The sequence below is a fragment of the Mercenaria mercenaria genome, chromosome 1 (assembly GCF_021730395.1).
Source record: "Mercenaria mercenaria strain notata chromosome 1, MADL_Memer_1, whole genome shotgun sequence".
NCBI lineage: Eukaryota > Metazoa > Mollusca > Bivalvia > Venerida > Veneridae > Mercenaria > Mercenaria mercenaria.
The window spans coordinates 77,073,435-77,092,049 of record NC_069361.1 but is presented as its reverse complement, the minus strand read 5'-3'; the positions used below and the strand labels follow the sequence as shown (position 1 = coordinate 77,092,049).

Below are 18,615 nucleotides of genomic sequence, written 5' to 3'. Positions count from 1 at the left end.
AAGTCGTTTAAAGATGAATCACAGTGCGAAAATATGTTAACTTCAAGACTGTATCAATTAAATGCAATTGTTAAACATTACCAATACGGGTCAACTATCTTAATATAACCTGAAACGTGTGTTTAAACAAAACTCGCTTACATCTACGCCCCACCCTTTAAGCAAATTGGTGACAAAGGACTTTTTACATTATATCTTTCAGTATTCGTCAGAATATTTAACATAAATTTAGTATAAAAATAGCCTAACAAAGGGTATAATGTGGTCATTTGTTTCTTCTCACGTTACTGTGGCAATTCCACGCAGCGGTTACGTCCCGTAGTACCTATAGCAAATGATCTGAAAGAATAGATTCTTAAAACTTAAGCCCTAAATATAAGACCTGACATAACTTATATCACTTTAAGTTTATTTTAATTGATATTTCATATTTCTTATTTTCCTTATGTCAGGTCATTGAATAGTGCACAGTATAACTCATTTAGACGATTGTTTCTCGGAACCAGCGTTTGTTTAATTAGCTACTAATAGACCGGGGTCATAATCTATAACGAAGCGGTCAACAGTGTTGAGTTACGAAAAAGTTCCATTCATACGGACATTTCATTCATAGGGGCGAATTAATTTACCATAATTATGTAATATTTTCTAATGTTATCTTTCAAGAATTTACCGTTAGAAAAATAAAACATTATTATAACATGTTTGAGCAAATAGATCTATTGAAACAGGTAAGTTAAACAATCTTTATACAACTCTATGGCAAAACTGATAAACGTGGCGGATTATTTGAATTGCGCATGAAATTATATTTTATGTTGTCACTCTCAGCACCTGTTTAACATTGTGGAAACTCGATATATGGTTATAATAGTCTGTCGAATATCGCCAGCCTAAAAATCAAAATGTTAGTAGTAGTCATTTATTAAAATGATTTATTTTAGATAAAATTATATTTGCTTTCCGAATCGGGCGTATATGTATCTGATGAATTATAGATGGTCAGTAAATTATCCACCTTTCAAACAACGGTCTTGCAACTTGGCAAGTTTATTTCAGATAAGAATAAATGTCTGAATGTATAAGGAAAGATTAATCTTGGAAATTAACAACTTAATAATTTTTCATTTTAGATTTATTATTTTGTCAAAACTGTTTAAATATTTAGATATTTTAATCAGGTACAATACATCAAAGACAATTTAAGCGTAGGCTCTGTTACTTAATAAGTTACCCCTTGTTTGTTACTTTTATTACCTGTCATGGCAAATAATCTAGAAACAATAATAGGGGGTAATAAATTGTAATAATGGGGGCTGATAGCTGGTATTTTGCACTTTTATGACATTGTTTAGAAGGTATTTATTTTACACTGTACACAATAAACATGTTCCGTTAACGTTGAAAGAAAGGAAACATTTAATTGCAGTAATAAAATATAAAAAACAACAACAACAAAAATCAACATAGAATAGTAATAATAATGATTTATTCTTTAATTAAACAAACCATGCTTTTTGTCGGCTTCTTCAATTTTAGATTTATACCTCGCAACAAATAAAGTGTCTTAAATCTTTTAATTGCTCATGTTTAATTATATAATGCAAAGTACATGTAACGTAGTCCTACTGCAAAGGAATAAATGGCATAATCATGTCATATATTATGAACATATAAACATGCGTTTTTGTTTCTTGACTATCTTAAAAATGCCCCCCCCCCCCCCCCCCCCCCAAAAAAAAAAAACAACACAAAAAACACCAGGGTCGCCGCGGCAATAAACATTATCTTGCAGTCTTGACCAATACAGAACGCAGGATACGTTTCTAAAAGTCGTTAAATATAAAGCTTTATAATTAAGGCAGTTTACCTCCGGTATCCCATTACACTTTTCAATTTTAAATGGAAAAAATAGGAAAATAGTTTATTCTTATGTGTTTTCATTCACTTAGGAAAATATTAGTAATTTTCTAATATCTAAAAAGTTTCTCTTTTTTGTTGTCGTACGATCTGGAGGTCAGTGCCTATTTCAATTATCTCATAATTATACCGTCACTTATTATGTTATAGAAATAAAGGTAGAAGGAAAGAACAAATCTAACGGCATATAAATATTGCTTTTCATAGTTTTTAATAAGAGTTAGGACACTTTAATTAAACATGAAAAAGAAAGCGTGTTTTAAACCAACAGTATTACTAATAAATGATGAAACTTATTTTATTGTATGCAAAAACTAGAACGTGATAAATCTTCATTTTTTCACGCACACAGTTTATGTGCTTTTATCAATTAAAAACAGAAAAAGAAAAAATATTCCAGTTAAGTTTTGATAGAAGAGAATGCGTTTTTTACAAATAAGAAAAAAGAGGGAGGTAGATGACGTGTTTTAAACGAGCATTGTGAAGAAGAATTGTTAATATCTAGTTACTTTAGTTTTTGCAAAATAAAAAAAAAAAAAATAATAATAAAAAAAAGAAAAAAAAAAGAATGATGTGGCTTCAGTAAGTCGACCTAATAATTAGATTTTTCTAGAGTAAACATAAAAAGCAATGAATTGATATGCTTTGGCATTGAATTCATTAAACACAAAAATGTTCATCGCAAATTAATATTGAACAAATGTTACATTTCTTTTTGCCGAAGAAGTATAAAATACACAGAATATTTTTATTTTTATAGCTCTTTGATTTTGCCTAGATATTTACTGATGTTTTCCTACCACCATTGACATTTCATAGTAAAAACAAGATTGTCCATTGAGCCATTAATTAGATACAGCTTAAGGTAATGTAGATATCGATTTTATTGAAAACATTGTTTATGGGCCCCCACTAAATTTCGGAGATGGACGTAACTTTACAGAAGATAACGATCAAAGCTACCAGATTATCGATTTTTCAAATAAGGCTTATCAGAAGTCGCGTTTAGTACAGAAAGTTCGATATGGAAGCCATACAGCTGGCTTACGGAAAGTCGGTGGTTCTACCCAGGTGCCCGCTCTTGATGAAATAATGCACGGAGGGGCCTCTGGGGTCTTCCTCCACCATCAAAGTTGGAAAGTCGTCATATGACCTAAAATTGTCGGTGCGACGTTAAACCCAACAAAATAAAATAAATTGTCAATGCAGTTCACTTCAGATAAGTGCGAGATATTAAGACTAGCTCGTAAGTTCGTGATTATGAAATTCAGAATAAAATCTTTCAAAACTACAAAAGACAGTAAAACTTGTAGCATAGGAGAGATGTCATGTTGGAAATTAATTAAATTAGGCAGGAAATGAGATTATGATAAATGTTACAATCGAAACAGTGCTTTAATCCCTGAAATGGATTTTAAGGTAAAAAGTTGCAGCCAACGTGCTTTGCTACTCTTCATGAGTAATTTGTCTTAGCTAAAAATACCTTTTGGTAAAGCTACTGGTAAGGATGTTTAAATATTAGATAGATATATCAATAAATTGAACAAGATATCTAGAAATGTTGTCAGGCCAGTGGAACAGCATGAAAAAGATTCAGATTCATACATTCAAACTGCTGATATAGGAATAAGTAACCTTATGGCAGTTATAAAGGAAAATGAAGTTGCTATTGATAATTCGCAACAATTATTGAAGAAATCTATATATTATATATACCATTGAGAAATATCTTATTGCTGTAAGTGTTGTGGTTTATGAACGAATTCAGAAATCTAGGCGGCAGTTAGGATCTATTTTGGTACATGACTAATATGGTATCAATGGTCTGGTCGAATTATCGCCTAACTCAATAATCACAAGTACTGTGGAAATCAATCATCAAAGTACTGATAATACAGTGCTGATGGAAGGTGATTTATGTTAGTATGTGTATGAAAAGAATCCATTCCAAAAATGGCACAAGCGCTAACAGCGCTTTGATAGTTAAAAACCCAATAGATCTACATATAGGAATTGATTCGGGTAACCGTATCATCAATATGATACTGCGTTTTGATGTGATATATACAGTTATGCATTCAAACCCGCTGTAAAGTAAAAAGTAAAAGCATGCAGCCGATAGTTATTCGCAGTAAATTACTGCACCATTTTTATATATTTAAAGTACATGTATGTTGAACTATTTTTTACTGAGCATGAGTACTTGTAAGTTTGTGATCAAATCCACGGCTGCCTCAAAGGTGGTTACATAGTAGGCCAAATGTTCCGGTTTGTAACGATAATGACGTCACAAGTGGTAAATTATTCCGCATTGAACTACACTGTACAGCGGATAGATACGAAATAGTTGTGAGACAGTCTATTCCTAATTAAATTCTGCGCGGTTACATAGAGAAGGTGATTTTGATAAATCACCTTCCAAAAAACTGTTTTGACATTAAGGAGAATCTGCATTCAAAATTCTATTGCTTTCACTTAGTATAAGAATTCCAATGATATATACATATATATAAACATATCAAAAGTCTGTATGCAAGGCAATACTCTAGATGATAGGGACTACACTTCTGTAAAATTCACCATATCCATTTCACAACTTTTGTTTCTGTTTAGAATTTCCATTTCCAGTTAACAGTACTGCAAACCGTTTAACACATTAACTACACTATGTGGCCTTCTCAGATGATTCGACATGCCACTTGTAGTTAGTGATTCTGTTAACAACAAATTAATTGTTTGTACATTAGGATAGGTGCTTCCGCCTTTTTAGAAAGTCTGCTCTGGCATTATTTCAATATAAAATGCTTGTTGAAAGCCAATGTGACATTAGGTTTCTGCTGAATAAGTGGGATTCAAGGTTTATTCCCCTTCTGCACGGCTCTTTGTTTATCTACAGTACATGTACATGTGTTAGAATTTAACACGCTTCATGATATTCGCTCAAGTCTGCCATACTAGGTTTCACGAAACAGCATAGATTTCAACTACAGTCCATGTACAGGCTCAGTCAAACCGAGCCTGCAACCATTTCATTTTGTCGTGTTGAGCGACCTTTGGAGTTTCCACTTTTTCTGTTCTAAAACTTTCAATGTTTTTTTTTCACTAAACAGACATACAGCTCCCAAAATACACACTATATATAGTATTAAATAGTACCGACTGGCAATAGTGTCTTAACTGGACGTCCAGTAATGTAATTTAAATTATGCACACAATCATGGTATTTAGGCTGAATAAGTTTTTCATACTGCATGTGCAGATACGTTATTGCACTGATGTTGAATAATCTCTTAAAATTTCCTTGCTTTTTTGTTGTTTATGATTTAGCCTAGTTAAGGATCAATATCATTGTAAAAAAATATATTCCGGAAGGTTCCGACATCGGATCTTTAGCCACTTCGCGAATTAAAAAGATTTATCAAATCAGTAATTTAATAGAACGTTATTTGTTTTTATTTCAAACAAACTTTTGAAAACACATGAAATGATAATTTTATACATATAAAGTTAATATAATATTATGTCACGTCGTAGGTCACATGTCACAGTGTGCGGTAGAAGGAAGTAGATTCGCTGTTAAAACAGGGAAAAGGAAGTAGATTAAAACGGAGCTGAAACCATTTCAAATGCGCATTACACAATACTTCGTTGCTACCAAATGGTACAAAAAATAAATATAAGATGTGTTTGTCTGTAGAATAGTTTAAAGTACACTACGTTTAAAGGGTTATTCAAACAACAAAATGTTATTGGAAAGATGTTAGCTCGAATCAAAAGCACGTTGTAATCTATTTTATTTTTATATAAATATGGCAGAGATTATAATCAAGCGTTTATAAGTAAAATTACACAAACATCACGCAAGAAAATTCATCGAGGCGCACATCTCGTTGCTTTTTTATCGATGGTTAAATTATGCTGTTTTATTTACTTAATTTACTTTCGATTTTATTTACGATTTGGTCAGTATAAAGTATACACGTCTCAGTGCGAACCTCTCCATTTAAGTATATGAGTTTATTATAACATTTTGTCTGTCTATGACGTCAAATTAGAAGGTTCAACATAATTTTTTGTTCCAAGTCTTCTTGTCTAATAATCTTTTATTGCTTATTATTTACATTCCTACATAACAACTATGTCCTTTGTTTCAATATATCGGTAACAATTGCATTGCTTTATGATGAATGGGGGGTGGGGGTTACATCCTCACTTTGTTGACATAATGACGTAATACATGTCAATTTTATTAATAGAAAAGATGACATGTCGAGTTTATGAATAGAAAAAGTACACCTTTATAATAAACTTTTGCAATTTTTATTATATTTGCTTCATCTCGAAATTAAAAAAGTGAATTTGCAGAGAAATGAAAATAAAAGGTTATAAAAATCTTACAAAATCATAATCAACAAAATCACACAGAAACAGATTCGTTTTTCTTCCGTAAAAATGAGGGGAAAAGTGCATATTAAATCATCCTTCCACTCTGGCGAAGACCTGTGTATAATAACATATTTTTTCTGTTCAGTTTAACAGAAAACATGTCTTAGTATTTGCTTCTATTATCTTCCTAGATATTTACATCACGTAATCGTGTAAACTGAAATTGTGTTATATTTATTCAAACTCCATCACAGTGTTACTTCCCCTTATCGGTACAGTAGACACTGCCACCACGTATAAATTGGGATGAATTTCAGCCGAGTTATATTTTTCATTATTTTAATTTTGTTGTACGAAGTTTTTATCTCAGTAGTTATAAATATTGTTTGCTTGTAAAACGAGCAAAAAACAAAACAAAACAAAAAAAAAAACTAAAAAATCTGACGCGCACCTGCTAAAAATGTAAACAATAAAATTTCTTGACTGTATTTTGAGTACAGAGAGAGAGAATTTGACAAAAGGCATACTGCAAAATATAGATACATTAAACACTTTCATTATGTTCTTAAAGGTTGTAATATAAATGCCAATTTGACTGTAGATTATGGCAGGCGTTGCCAAGCGTGTCGCCATTTTAGTATCACATGGTTGTACCATCGTCACATGATTTGCTTGAAGGCAGGGATGATTGTTTGACAATATTCCTGCGCAGAGGCTGATATTTATCGTACAGTCCATCGTCCTCTTTACAATGTACTTGCATTACAACTGCATACTACTGGTAATGGCTAAATTTTATTATCAAAGTAAGTTAAGCTCTGTAAAATCTGTTTATAATCATTGTTGAAAAAAGTGATATTAAAGAGGAACCCAAACGACTGAAGGCAGTCTGTCTATCACCCCTACACTGTTTGAATTTAAAGGAAATGACGATAAGCAAGCAACAGCATTAAAATCTGTAGGCTTTGTCTTCATGACTATTATTGTTCCCATTTTCTTCAAACGAAAATCTGAAATTATTTCGTGCAACATTTTCACGGCTACTAAACGCTAGCGCCACCACCAAATTGTGGTGATAAGGAAAAGAGCTATCGACATTTCCGTGGTGCAGCTATCGCCCGTTTCTACTTGTAAACACGTGAGTAAAATTTATATTTTATCTTATATTTTCATTGATAGAACTTTTTCCGAAAATCGGAGAATGTAGTTCCGTGTAACAACACTTTTACTACAGGTTAGCTGTAATTTCATTAAAATATTATGCAAATTGTGGTGCCAGGAGCTTTTCTCCCGAATCTGACAGTGGCATATTTTCATATCGGCCAACATTTGAACACAATTCCGATGATTAGACACACTATAAGAACATACCTGCTCATGCAAATGGTGTAGAAATGAATTACACGTATTCCCATACATCAAAGAATTATGAAAAACACAGTAAAAAATTAAAACACGACTACTTTTGAAAGTGGTGGCGCTATCACTCAAGTGGTGGCGCTATACAGTAGTGGTGGCGCTGTTGTATATGATTAGTGGCTGATATATTCAATTTTAATATATGAAAATGTCTGTCTACAAGCCACGGAAATTTCTACAATAATCGATGTTACTCAACAAAATACATGTAGTAACCTCTACATGATCGCAAAATAATCTACATGTATATGAATTGAGATTGTATATCTAAGCTTTATTGATTAATCATATTTAATCGATTGGAACTGAAAATGTACTGTACTCGCTTTTCAGAAAGAATTGTGAAAGTAAGGTCTTTTGTTTACAATGACATGCAAACGATGTATAAAAACAAAGGAAAGTAACTTTCAGAATCTTAATATAACTAATAAATTCTACACTATCTTCAATTATTTCCTGGGCACAACCTGAATTTTAAAGTAAACTTACGTTTGTATTTAAGTAGAATATTTAAAGGTTAGAAATAATTCTACATTAACATTTAAACAAAGGAAAATATTTACTTTGACTACAAGAGTCCCAAGGGTCTGTGAGTATTTTGTTTTTTTTTTTCTTGGATAGAGAAAGTTTCGTAAATGTAAATAAACTATGATCGTGTTTTTCTTTCTTTAATAACATAATTCCTTGCAGGAAAATTATTTATTAGAGAATATTGGTGTTTGTTTTGTTCCGATGCGTCAGCAGTTCGTATTATTGAATGCTGTAACAGCGCCACCACTACTGTATAGCGCCATCACTAGAGTTATAGCGCCACCACTTTTAAAAATCCTGGTATATTTCTTCTAACCCGAGATTCTATTATTCATGGTGTGTGCGTATATATTTATTTATCATTTCTACACCATTTGCATGAGCAGGTATGTTCTTACAGTGTGTCTATTCATCGGAATGTTGTTCGAATACTGGCCGATATGAAAATGTGCCACTGTCAGATTCAGGAGAAAAGCTCCTGACACCACAATTTGCATATTATTTTAATGAAATCACAGCCAACATGTAGCAAAAGTGTTGTTACACGGAACTACATTCTCCGATTTTTGAAAAAAGTTCTATCAATAAAAATATAAGATAAAATATAAATTTTACTTACGTGCTTACATGTAGAAACGGGCGATAGCTGCACCACGGAAATGTCGATAGCTCTTTTCCTTATCACCACAATTTGGTGGTGGCGCTAGCGTTTAGTAGCCGTGATTTTGGAAATGGTAATGGCCCTGTCCTTCCTAAGTTAGTTTACTTATATTTTATTACTTATACATACATGTATTACTAGGTTTGACTGAATATTCACATTTCTTATAATTATCGCAATATTCAAATTCGATTATTCGCAAAATAATGTGTTTCAACAGGTAAAGCTAGGCTCAAAGATCAATATATGCAAAATTGGCATAGTAATATTTTTGATTCAAGTAAATGTTTGAATTATAGAATGTTTAAAGATAATTTTGTTTAGTCCTTGGTTGAACTTAGCCAATTTTCACTACATATACAGATTAGTAAATTTTCTGGTTTTCCTGCAATATATTTTTTCTAAATAAATAGGGCCAAGGCTCTATCTTTTAGTTTGTGAGCAGTACCATTCCAGGCCCTTTCTCATGTTGCGGGGGTCATCCGCGTCTGTGGCACATGTCTAGTTTATTTTTCCTTACCAATTTAAAAATAAAATCAAAATACAGATATAAGCATTTGAAAGCATTCACCAGTTATAGATTCCAAACATTTTCAAACTTCAGAATGTCTTCATGAATTATATGATATATACATGTAGTTATGATTTATATACATTGTAAGTACCTAGAACATATTGTATTTGCATGCAGTATGTTTTGTGAAAAATGTTCCTAGGCGGGGGACGTTGGTAACTCTGTTACAATTTCTTGTTGTTTTAATAATTGACAGGCGTGATTCATAGTAGACTTAGGTTCGATTGCTCTATAAATCCCCTATGTTATATTATTTGTCAATGAAACAGAACGTGTTCGGGAAGTAGGGCGTACAGAGTATAAATCGGTGGTTTAAGTGAGAAAATGTGTTTTCCGATTCAAAACGGCATGTTTCTAAGAAAAATACCTTGTTGTGGTAAAATTATATATTTATTGCCTATTTTTTACCTGGACCAATGATTAACGAGGCCAAAATGTTATCGAAGGGACAGAGAGATACAATTATTTTAACCTAGATTAAATAATTAACAACAGTTATGTTATTGAAGGGACATTGTACACTTTTTTTCAAACTCACTCTTTGTTTGCCCTACCTTCTTGTACGGTCTTAATTAAGTTTTGGATCGTTGCATTATGAATAGTTCTCTATTCAATATGATAAAAGTGGGTTCAAAAATGCTTACCGTAATTTGCTGCGTGCAAATCAAATTTGCTGTCTATCGGGTTCATCTAAAACAATCCCACCAAAAAAAATAAAAAAAATAATAATAATAAAATAACTAAATAAAAAAAATCAAATTGAACAACTTAACTATTCCTTCACAGGTGAATGGTTCCAATTTCATGAACTTGTACTGAAAGTTCTTATGAAATGGTGTGATTTAGAAATTACAGTGGACAGATAAACAACAATAAATCCACGCGATTTTCGATAATTTGTTTAATAACCTATACTTCCTAGACTTTCTCTGTTTCAAAGTTCATGCAAAATACACTGGCACCAGACCAGAAAGAAAATGCCTCTGTACATGTTATACCCTACCCCTAGGTATTCTATAAGAACCATGGTCGTGAACGGGAAAATATACTAACTCATTTCAATCGCGCATTTCACAACTAAAACACGCAGTTCGGTAAATGTGTACTATGGATATTAAACACGCGATAATTTATCTTCCATTCTGTACCGGTCACTTTTCTTCAACACTTCTTGTCTTAGAAAACAATGCGTATTTTACAGTTTTTCAACGTTATACAAAAAAACTTGCTTGAACTTCCCTGGTGAAGTTCCGTTCTAGATTACAGAACCATTCTGATTGGCTGATGTGAAAATGTATGTCAATCGTCATTTTACTACACGTGTATGCTAAAATGCGTATGTGTAGGATAAATGTGCAAAATGAATTAAATAAACAGAACAGATGTTTACCAATGTATGATTTCAAATTCAAAATCACATACAAGATGAATATCATTCATCATTTCGAGTTTTATTGTATAACTGTGAATATTTTGCATTCTGTTTTTGTTTGTTTACATTTCGCCTAACATGTGCACACTGCTGTGACCTCTAGACCGGATGTTCATTAGGGGAGTTCACGCAAGTTTTTTCTGTAACGTTGACGGAAGCATAAAATATGTGGAGCATCTCTGCAACATGGAATATTGAGACAATGTGACTGGTGCACGATGGAAGATAAATTATCGCTTGTTCAATATACTAGGTACGCATTCACCGATCTGCGCGTTTTAAGTGAGCAATATGCGATTGAAATGGGAAAGTATATTTTCCCGTTCATGACCATGGTGCTTATAGAATACCTAGGGTAGGGTAAAACATGTACAGAGGCATTTTCATTCTGGTCTGGTGCCAGTGGCAAAATACAGTAAAAAATAGATAAGTAAGAATATCATGGTCACGTGACTGAACACGAGACTCCTATACTCAACTTTCGGAAATACACGAGTTTACTTTCATACTGAGAAACTGCTCAGTCAAGAAAAAGGTCGGCATTATTTTTCCCGCATTGAGTGTGCGCACGCATTGAATGTATGTTAAACATAACGCTAACCTTTAGACTCAATACGTGCGTACATCCATTAGGGGCGATTTAATGTTGGCGTCAAGAAAAATGAAACAGAAAATATAGGTACAGCAAACAAGCTGTATTTGTTTAAATATGGTCCGTACAGTCGAAACATTTCTAGCATGATACATTAAAATTGCTGCCATTTGAGTTTGGAAAGGTGTTGATAGTTGTGTTTCTTGCTTGTCCCTTCAATGGCTTTTTAACTTCCCCAGGTGATAGATAATTTATATTACCACAACATGTACGCATTCATTACCATTATATACATAACAAAAATACACTTACTTGGATGAAATTTAATGTGTAATGGAAACATATAAACAGGTTTTTGGCATTTTGCATCAAGGGACGAAATACAAGTTGTGTCTATTTTTCTTTGATATATTTACGATTGTTAAAACAAAAACATATAGAAGTCAACTTCGTTGGTTATGCACGTTGTTAAAAGTTGTTAAACTAAAATCGTCCTTAAATTGAGCTTCTTCACGTATGAGATATCTTTAAACATTCATATGCAAATATTTCTATAATATTACACGTTATCTAATTATATATTCTTTTTTGACAATGTGTAGGCAGGAGATGGAGAAACAATGTTAAAGCAAATCCTATATATCGGAAACACTAACAAAGATGGCAACCTCGTTTTCTTCACAACATTTGGTAGTAGCCTTTGATTTCGGAACAACCTACAGCAGTTATGCGTTTTCATTTTCTAACGACCCTTTAAAGGTACAGTCAAACCAAGGCTGGAACTCTGGAACCGAACAATTAATTTCACTGAAAACCCCAACATGTGTGCTTCTTAATTCTATAAAAGAATTTCACTCATTTGGGTTTGAAGCTGAAAACAAGTATACAAGCCTTGCAGAAGAAGACAAGCATCATGGATGGTTACTGTTTAGGCGATTCAAAATGATTCTCCATGATAACGAGGTAAGCACTAAAAACTATCAACTATCACCACAGTACCCGTCCAGGCAGTGTATACTTCAAAGTCAAAAAATATTATTTTTGCAAAGGACGTCAGATTATTGATACCTTTTCCTTTAAAAATGAAACTATTTTTATAGAATATTCAAAACTTATTTCAGACAAGGAAAGTAGTTAGGTATTTAAGCAACATCCAAGCGCCGTTATTGCGGCTAATGATAAAAAATTCCATGCGCGGAACCATTGATTAAACTTCGATACTGGAAAGTGAACAATGATACGGACATTCGATAATATCCATTGAAGTATAACCTGTTTTCAGATGACTGCCATGTTATACATTCAATTGAGGATGTCAGTATCTAAGGTTTAACGTTGATGTTATCATAACCCATTTGCATTCCCAATCGCCTCTTGTGACCAGCGTGCAAACGTATGGATGTCCAACTGGTACAACTAATAACTATGTTAAAATTTCATATTTCAGTAGAAAAACTAACTTAATGCTACTATGGAAACAAACCAGGCGGCATATATATCTAACGTTAAAATTCAAAAGGCTTTGTCACTGGCCTATTTAAGGATCACAAATTCAGTTTTTCAACTGTATCTGAAAATGGCCCATGAGAATAATAGTTGCAAGCACACATGATTATTTTTTTTATAAAAGTCAGTATTTTAAGCTTTGATATTTGAATATTACTTACTTTAAAAAATAAAAAGTTTTGAAGCTACATGAAACAGAAAAGATAAACTTATTTGAATATCGTTTAAGGAATTATAAAAAATGCAAGATATTGGATAATTTAAGCATCCCTGTTGCCGTGGTTACTGATTACTAAGTGTGTGATATTCTGTTCATAAATAATCATGCTTTTCCATCTCTATTAAAATAATTACTGTATAGACAGAACAAATGTGGTGTACTATACAAGGGTTAACTGGGTATTTATCAAAAAAATTTTGGTCATATTAAGGTTTGATAGGTGTTACAAGTAGAGTAAGAAGTATTCAGATACTGATAGTTGATTATTTTTGTGTAGGTCATATAAAACCATTTAAGCATTTTATATGATATGATCATCAACCAGGTTCTAGGAAAGTATAACCTTGAATACTAAATCTTACAGAGCCATCTAATTAATACATAAATATTTTATGTTTTAATTTTTATCCATGTATGTTTTAAAATAAATAGTCTCTCATATTTCTTTTAGAAAGGTTTTCATGAATATTTTATGACAAATGGATGTTTATGTAATGTCATGAAAAGTGAGACTTAAATAAAAATATTGTATTGTATTGTATTGTATTGCTTTTCCATTAACAGTTGCACAACGCTAATGAGACCACCTAAACACCTTTTTATTAAGGTATACAAATGATATTAAAATTATAATTGATGAAAAAATGTTTTGTTTTCATTATTTCTAGAATGAAAATATCTATAAAACAAATACGATAGTAAAGTTATTTAAAAAATAACAATATCTTATTTTGAATTTGAGTCTACTAGGAACAAAATGCTTTGAATGTTTATCTTTGATGTAATCAAGTTCAATAAAAATATAAAGTTGATTTGGAACTAGAATATCTGTAATTATCTAACTGTTAATCATTTGAAAATATTTAACTGTTTTCTTTATTCTATGCAATATTCAAAGTGACTATGGATAAAAAAGTTTAATTAACACATTATAGTTTAAGTTAAAAAATCTTTTGTGTTGAACAAAATGTTAAATGATATCATTTTACAATATACAGGATTTTATTTCTGTTTTTCTTTTATCCCTGACTTGACAGACAAAAAGGTGTGAAATGTCAAAAATGGTCTTATTAGAGACAGACTCTTAGCGGAAAAGTTAACTGTGCACATTTGGATATTCATTCTGGAATTAATATGTGTCACCATTAAATGGATTGAACACTGATTGATTCCAGAAAACACCCTTATATTCCCCACTTGGCTGAGGTTCAAGTGTATGTTAAATATTCTGACAAGTGCATGTTTTTACACTTTGGATTTGTAATCTATCACCACTTATTTTCTTTAAGGGAGGCATTTCATTACAATATGTATTATGTCATGCTAGTTTTGTTTTAACTGTTGTTGATAATTTACTTTATATGAGCGTTATATCAAAATTAAAACGTAAAGGCAGATTTCCCGGAAGCACAGAACACAGCAAACACAACCTTCGTTAATTCATATGTAAATGAAGTGATTGGAAGAAAAGTTTTTGACTTTACTTGAAATTTGACTTAAGTTTACATATTTTATTACCTTCTGGACTGTCTGTTTCCAAGACAAGATATTAAATGTCAGTCTATTATTTGGTAACAAGTTCAAAAAATCTAAACGCATATAAATCTTCAACAAAGATTAAAGTGATAGTAGAATTACATTCATTCTTTATTTCACTCTCATCTGTATATACTCATATTATTAAACCAATAATTCTTAATAAGAGTTTTAAGAGACTTTGTACTAAATCACAAATTAACACAATGTTAAAATGTGTATGAGTGTTCGGATATAGCGGCTTTTCAACAATTTGTCAGACATATAAATGTCTACTCGTAGTAGTGAGCGAAATTACCAACTTTGTAGTGATGCCTCACTGGAAAAAATCATACTTTTTGCATGATAAGCCTAATCGTTTCTGTTACTTTCACTTACAAGAACTATGTTGACTTATTTTGTATTTTCGACGGAGTAATGTGCTGATATTTATTCATATGAAATAGGTAACATCCTAATTCTCCATATGCACCTTTATTCAATGTTTTAACAATCAACAAAGATTTACAGAACATGAGATGAATACGTACAATTTCTTTTGATTTCGAAAACGCTTAAATTTCACAAGATGTAATATCTATTCAAAGCATTCATAAATTTTGCTACAGTCAGTTTTAGCGCATATTCTGTGTAAGTGAAAAGAAAACATCAGGAAATTCGCAGAACTATTAACAAAGTACCCTTTTTTATTTCTGTAACGAGCGTTACAATATCTCAAGCTATGACTTTATAGTAGACCAATCTCGTGCAAAACTGGGCAAGTGTGTCAGAATAAGTATATTGGAGCTGTAAATAAATATTTCTGCAAATACTGCAGGTATTGATTAAATAGAATCTGATGTGGATTTTGTTTGCAAAGATTATTGTCAGGGTCATTTATAAAGGTTATTTCTGTAATCAGCAAACATACACAATTCAACATCTATTTCTGTAGTCGATGCCAAGTAGCTGGTTGGAAGCCTTACATTCTTGTTTCAATGCTGGTTTTAGAAGTCGCTTGAAAGCATTGCTCTCTATAATTAAGTATATGTTCTGAAACACTACCTGAACCGACATTTCCATTTACTATTTAAATCATGAATAAGATGTATTCAAAACAACTTTATCCAAGGGTTCATTCTTTACAGAATTTATCTAGGTCAACCACTGTGGAAGACATTAATGGGGTTTCTATGCCTGCCATGACGATTTTTGCGATGTCCATCAGCTACTTGAGAAAACATTTTTTGGAAGCTCTTAACTGTCAGACTACAGGTGTGGAAGAAACAGATATAAAATATGTTCTAACGGTTCCCGCCATTTGGAACGATAATGCGAAACAATTTATGAGAGAATCAGCAGTTCAGGTATTCACCTTGTCTTTTTGTCCATAATTTCTCCTTTGTATAGACTCTACTTCTGTACTTTTTTTCTAGGAATTTTTCTTTTCGCCAAAAATTACGTCTGCAGTTGCATGTCGGAGCTGTGAAAACGCATTTTCCGGAAATATGATGTTTATTATTTTGTACATTTATTTTAATATAGGCCGGTTTGGATACAGAAAGACTGTAGTTATCTCTGGAGCCTGAAGCAGCCTCTATCTGGTGTCAAACTATAACGACCGAGGCAAAGGAAGTGCTCTCCCGTTCAGGAACACAGTATATGGTAGTTGACTTAGGAGGTATATTTCAGTATGACATTTATGTTACATGTGAATCTTCAAGACCATGCATATGACTTTTAATGTTTTTACTACATATGCTACATTATCAAACATAACTTTTGAAACATATTTACAAAGAATTATCAAAAAAGAGTTCTTTCTCCCATTCCAAAACGGAAAAGGCAGGCTATGGCACTCTATTTAACTCTAAAACTTGTATACAGGCGGAAACATAGAATGTAACAAATCAAAATAATAGGAGATTTGTTTTTAGTCTGTTCATGACAGACAATGAAACGTGCAAATTTCCACACGCAACCCTCCTTTAGTACTGGCTTAAGTCGAATCCTCTTTTCTACCTAAACTTAAGTTTTCAATATGAAATTTAAAGAAATGTGCATCCGACTTTCATTCAAATTGTGAATCGCTTCCTGTGGTTTCTGCAGTTTACACAGCCACTCTTAAGCGAATCTAATACTATACTACTCCGCACACAAACATTCCCAAAGAACATCATGTCTTCACTGACCAAAGAAAGTGAAGTTGACGGCTTATAATATGTAAATATATAATACACTACAATAGCAATATAATTATGAGGTACGTATTAAGATTTTTTTCTTTTAAAAGGTGGAACAGCTGATGTAACTGTGCACGAAAGGAAGATTGACAACACGTTGAAAGAAATTCACAAAGCAAGTGGAGGTCCTTGGGGCGGTATTGTGGTTGATGACAACTATTTGCAATGGCTTACTTCGATTTTTGGAGAGTCGGTAATGAAACGTTTTAAAGCAGAGCAAATGGAAGATTTCTTCCTCCTACTCAGGGAATTTGAAACCAAGAAGAGGATCATCACAAATGATACTACAGGCAAGATTACATTTAGGATACCTGCGTCATTAAAAGAGATATATCGAGAAGATAAAATCACCCCGTTGATGAACAAAATTGAATCGTTAGGACTGTCACAAAAGTAACACTATCTGGAGATAAATTGAGAGTTGATATTTCCGTTGTCAATGCCTGGTTTAAAGAACCAGTCGATGAAATGATTGCCCATGTAAAGGGTATTTTAGCAGAAAAAAAGATGAAAAATGTTATCTCAGTACTGTTGGTAGGTGGCTTCGGTGAAAGCAAATTAGTACAAAAAGAAATGCAGGAGAGAATTCAAAATAAACGCATTATCATTCCAAATGAAGCTGGTTTAGTTGTACTTAAAGGTGCCGTGCGGTTTGGACATTCGCCTGATATTATATCGTCGAGGATCATGTCGTACTCGTATGGATTCAAAATAAGCGAGAAGTTCGATGAAAGAAAACATCCAAAAAATCTAATATACCATTTAAACGGTAGAGAACTGGTTGATAAAGTTTTTTATAAAATTGTAGAAGCTGGAGAAGAAATTCAACTCGGACAAGACGTGACAGATTTGCGTAATCCGTGTACACCAACATCCTACGACAGAACAGTTTTGAAAGTATACAGGTCTACAGAAGCAAAACCAAAATTTGTTAATGACAGAGGATGCAGTCTGTTAGGACAACTCATAATAGATCACAAAGAAGGAAAGTCTCTCAAAGATAAAAAGTTTTCCGTCAATGTTGCTTTTGGAGATACGGAAGTATTTGTTAAGGCAAAACTGGAAAAAAGCGGTACAGAATTTTCTACATACATCGAGTGTCTTGAAAATTAAGTCACTACAATATAAATAACTATTCTCGTATAAAAGAAACTATATAATATTATTTTGTTCCAAAAATATAAATGACAACGTCCGGAAAATGGTCCTACAAAATATCAGTTCGTTTCAGACTTTTGGTACATGGGTAAATATCTCACAATTTATAATACGCTTATTTCGGCTAAATTTTGATCACACTGAAGGATTTTTGAAGTAACAATCAGTTCAATCAAACATTTATGCCAAAGTATAGCCTTTACCCAAGAAAAACTTGATTAAATTTTCTCGACGGTAAACATGTTCTATCTACGTAATATATTCTCAATCACTGACCAATGTACTTCGTTTAGATCAAAACAATGTCAATCACGAAAAATAGTCATATGACGTTTCCTGCTATCTAACTTTATGTTTCAAATATAAAAATTAGCGATATTTAAATAATGTAAAACAGTGGTAATTTTAAAGTGATTATTAAAGTTTTTTTTACTTATCGAAACATAACTTGTTTCTTT

The 18,615-nt window shown here is 32.3% G+C and overlaps 2 protein-coding genes across 3 annotated transcripts; both read left to right on the top strand.

The window, feature by feature from the left end:
• Positions 1-5,401: 5,401 nt before the first annotated feature.
• On the top strand, positions 5,402-17,794 carry LOC123533321 (heat shock 70 kDa protein 12B-like). Of its 2 annotated transcripts, none has more exons than XM_053551502.1 (5): positions 5,402-5,581; positions 12,118-12,478; positions 15,905-16,123; positions 16,302-16,437; positions 17,050-17,794. In XM_053551502.1, exons 2-4 carry the CDS (start codon positions 12,176-12,178, stop codon positions 16,326-16,328), a joined length of 549 nt encoding a protein of 182 aa, XP_053407477.1. In that variant the 5' UTR covers positions 5,402-5,581; positions 12,118-12,175; the 3' UTR covers positions 16,329-16,437; positions 17,050-17,794. The 2 variants fall into 2 exon arrangements, with proteins under 2 accessions (XP_053407477.1, XP_053407480.1); XM_053551505.1 differs by having other exon boundaries at positions 5,553-5,700; positions 12,122-12,478.
• On the top strand, positions 17,468-18,112 carry LOC128547248 (heat shock 70 kDa protein 12B-like). The gene has a single exon (XM_053519380.1). It carries the CDS (start codon positions 17,468-17,470, stop codon positions 18,110-18,112), a length of 645 nt encoding a protein of 214 aa, XP_053375355.1.
• The last annotated feature ends 503 nt before the right edge of the window (positions 18,113-18,615 follow it).

What these genes read in the sequence shown, in the direction of transcription:
- LOC123533321 (XM_053551502.1), top strand. Translation starts at nt 12,176, where the DNA reads ATGGCAACCTCGTTTTCTTCACAACATTTGGTAGTAGCCTTTGATTTC. An exon ending in TGATTCTCCATGATAACGAG is followed by an intron (nt 12,479 to 15,904) that starts GTAAGCACTAAA and finishes CATTCTTTACAG; the next exon opens with AATTTATCTAGGTCAACCAC. An exon ending in TGAGAGAATCAGCAGTTCAG is followed by an intron (nt 16,124 to 16,301) that starts GTATTCACCTTG and finishes ATTTTAATATAG; the next exon opens with GCCGGTTTGGATACAGAAAG.
- LOC128547248 (XM_053519380.1), top strand. Translation starts at nt 17,468, where the DNA reads ATGATTGCCCATGTAAAGGGTATTTTAGCAGAAAAAAAGATGAAAAAT.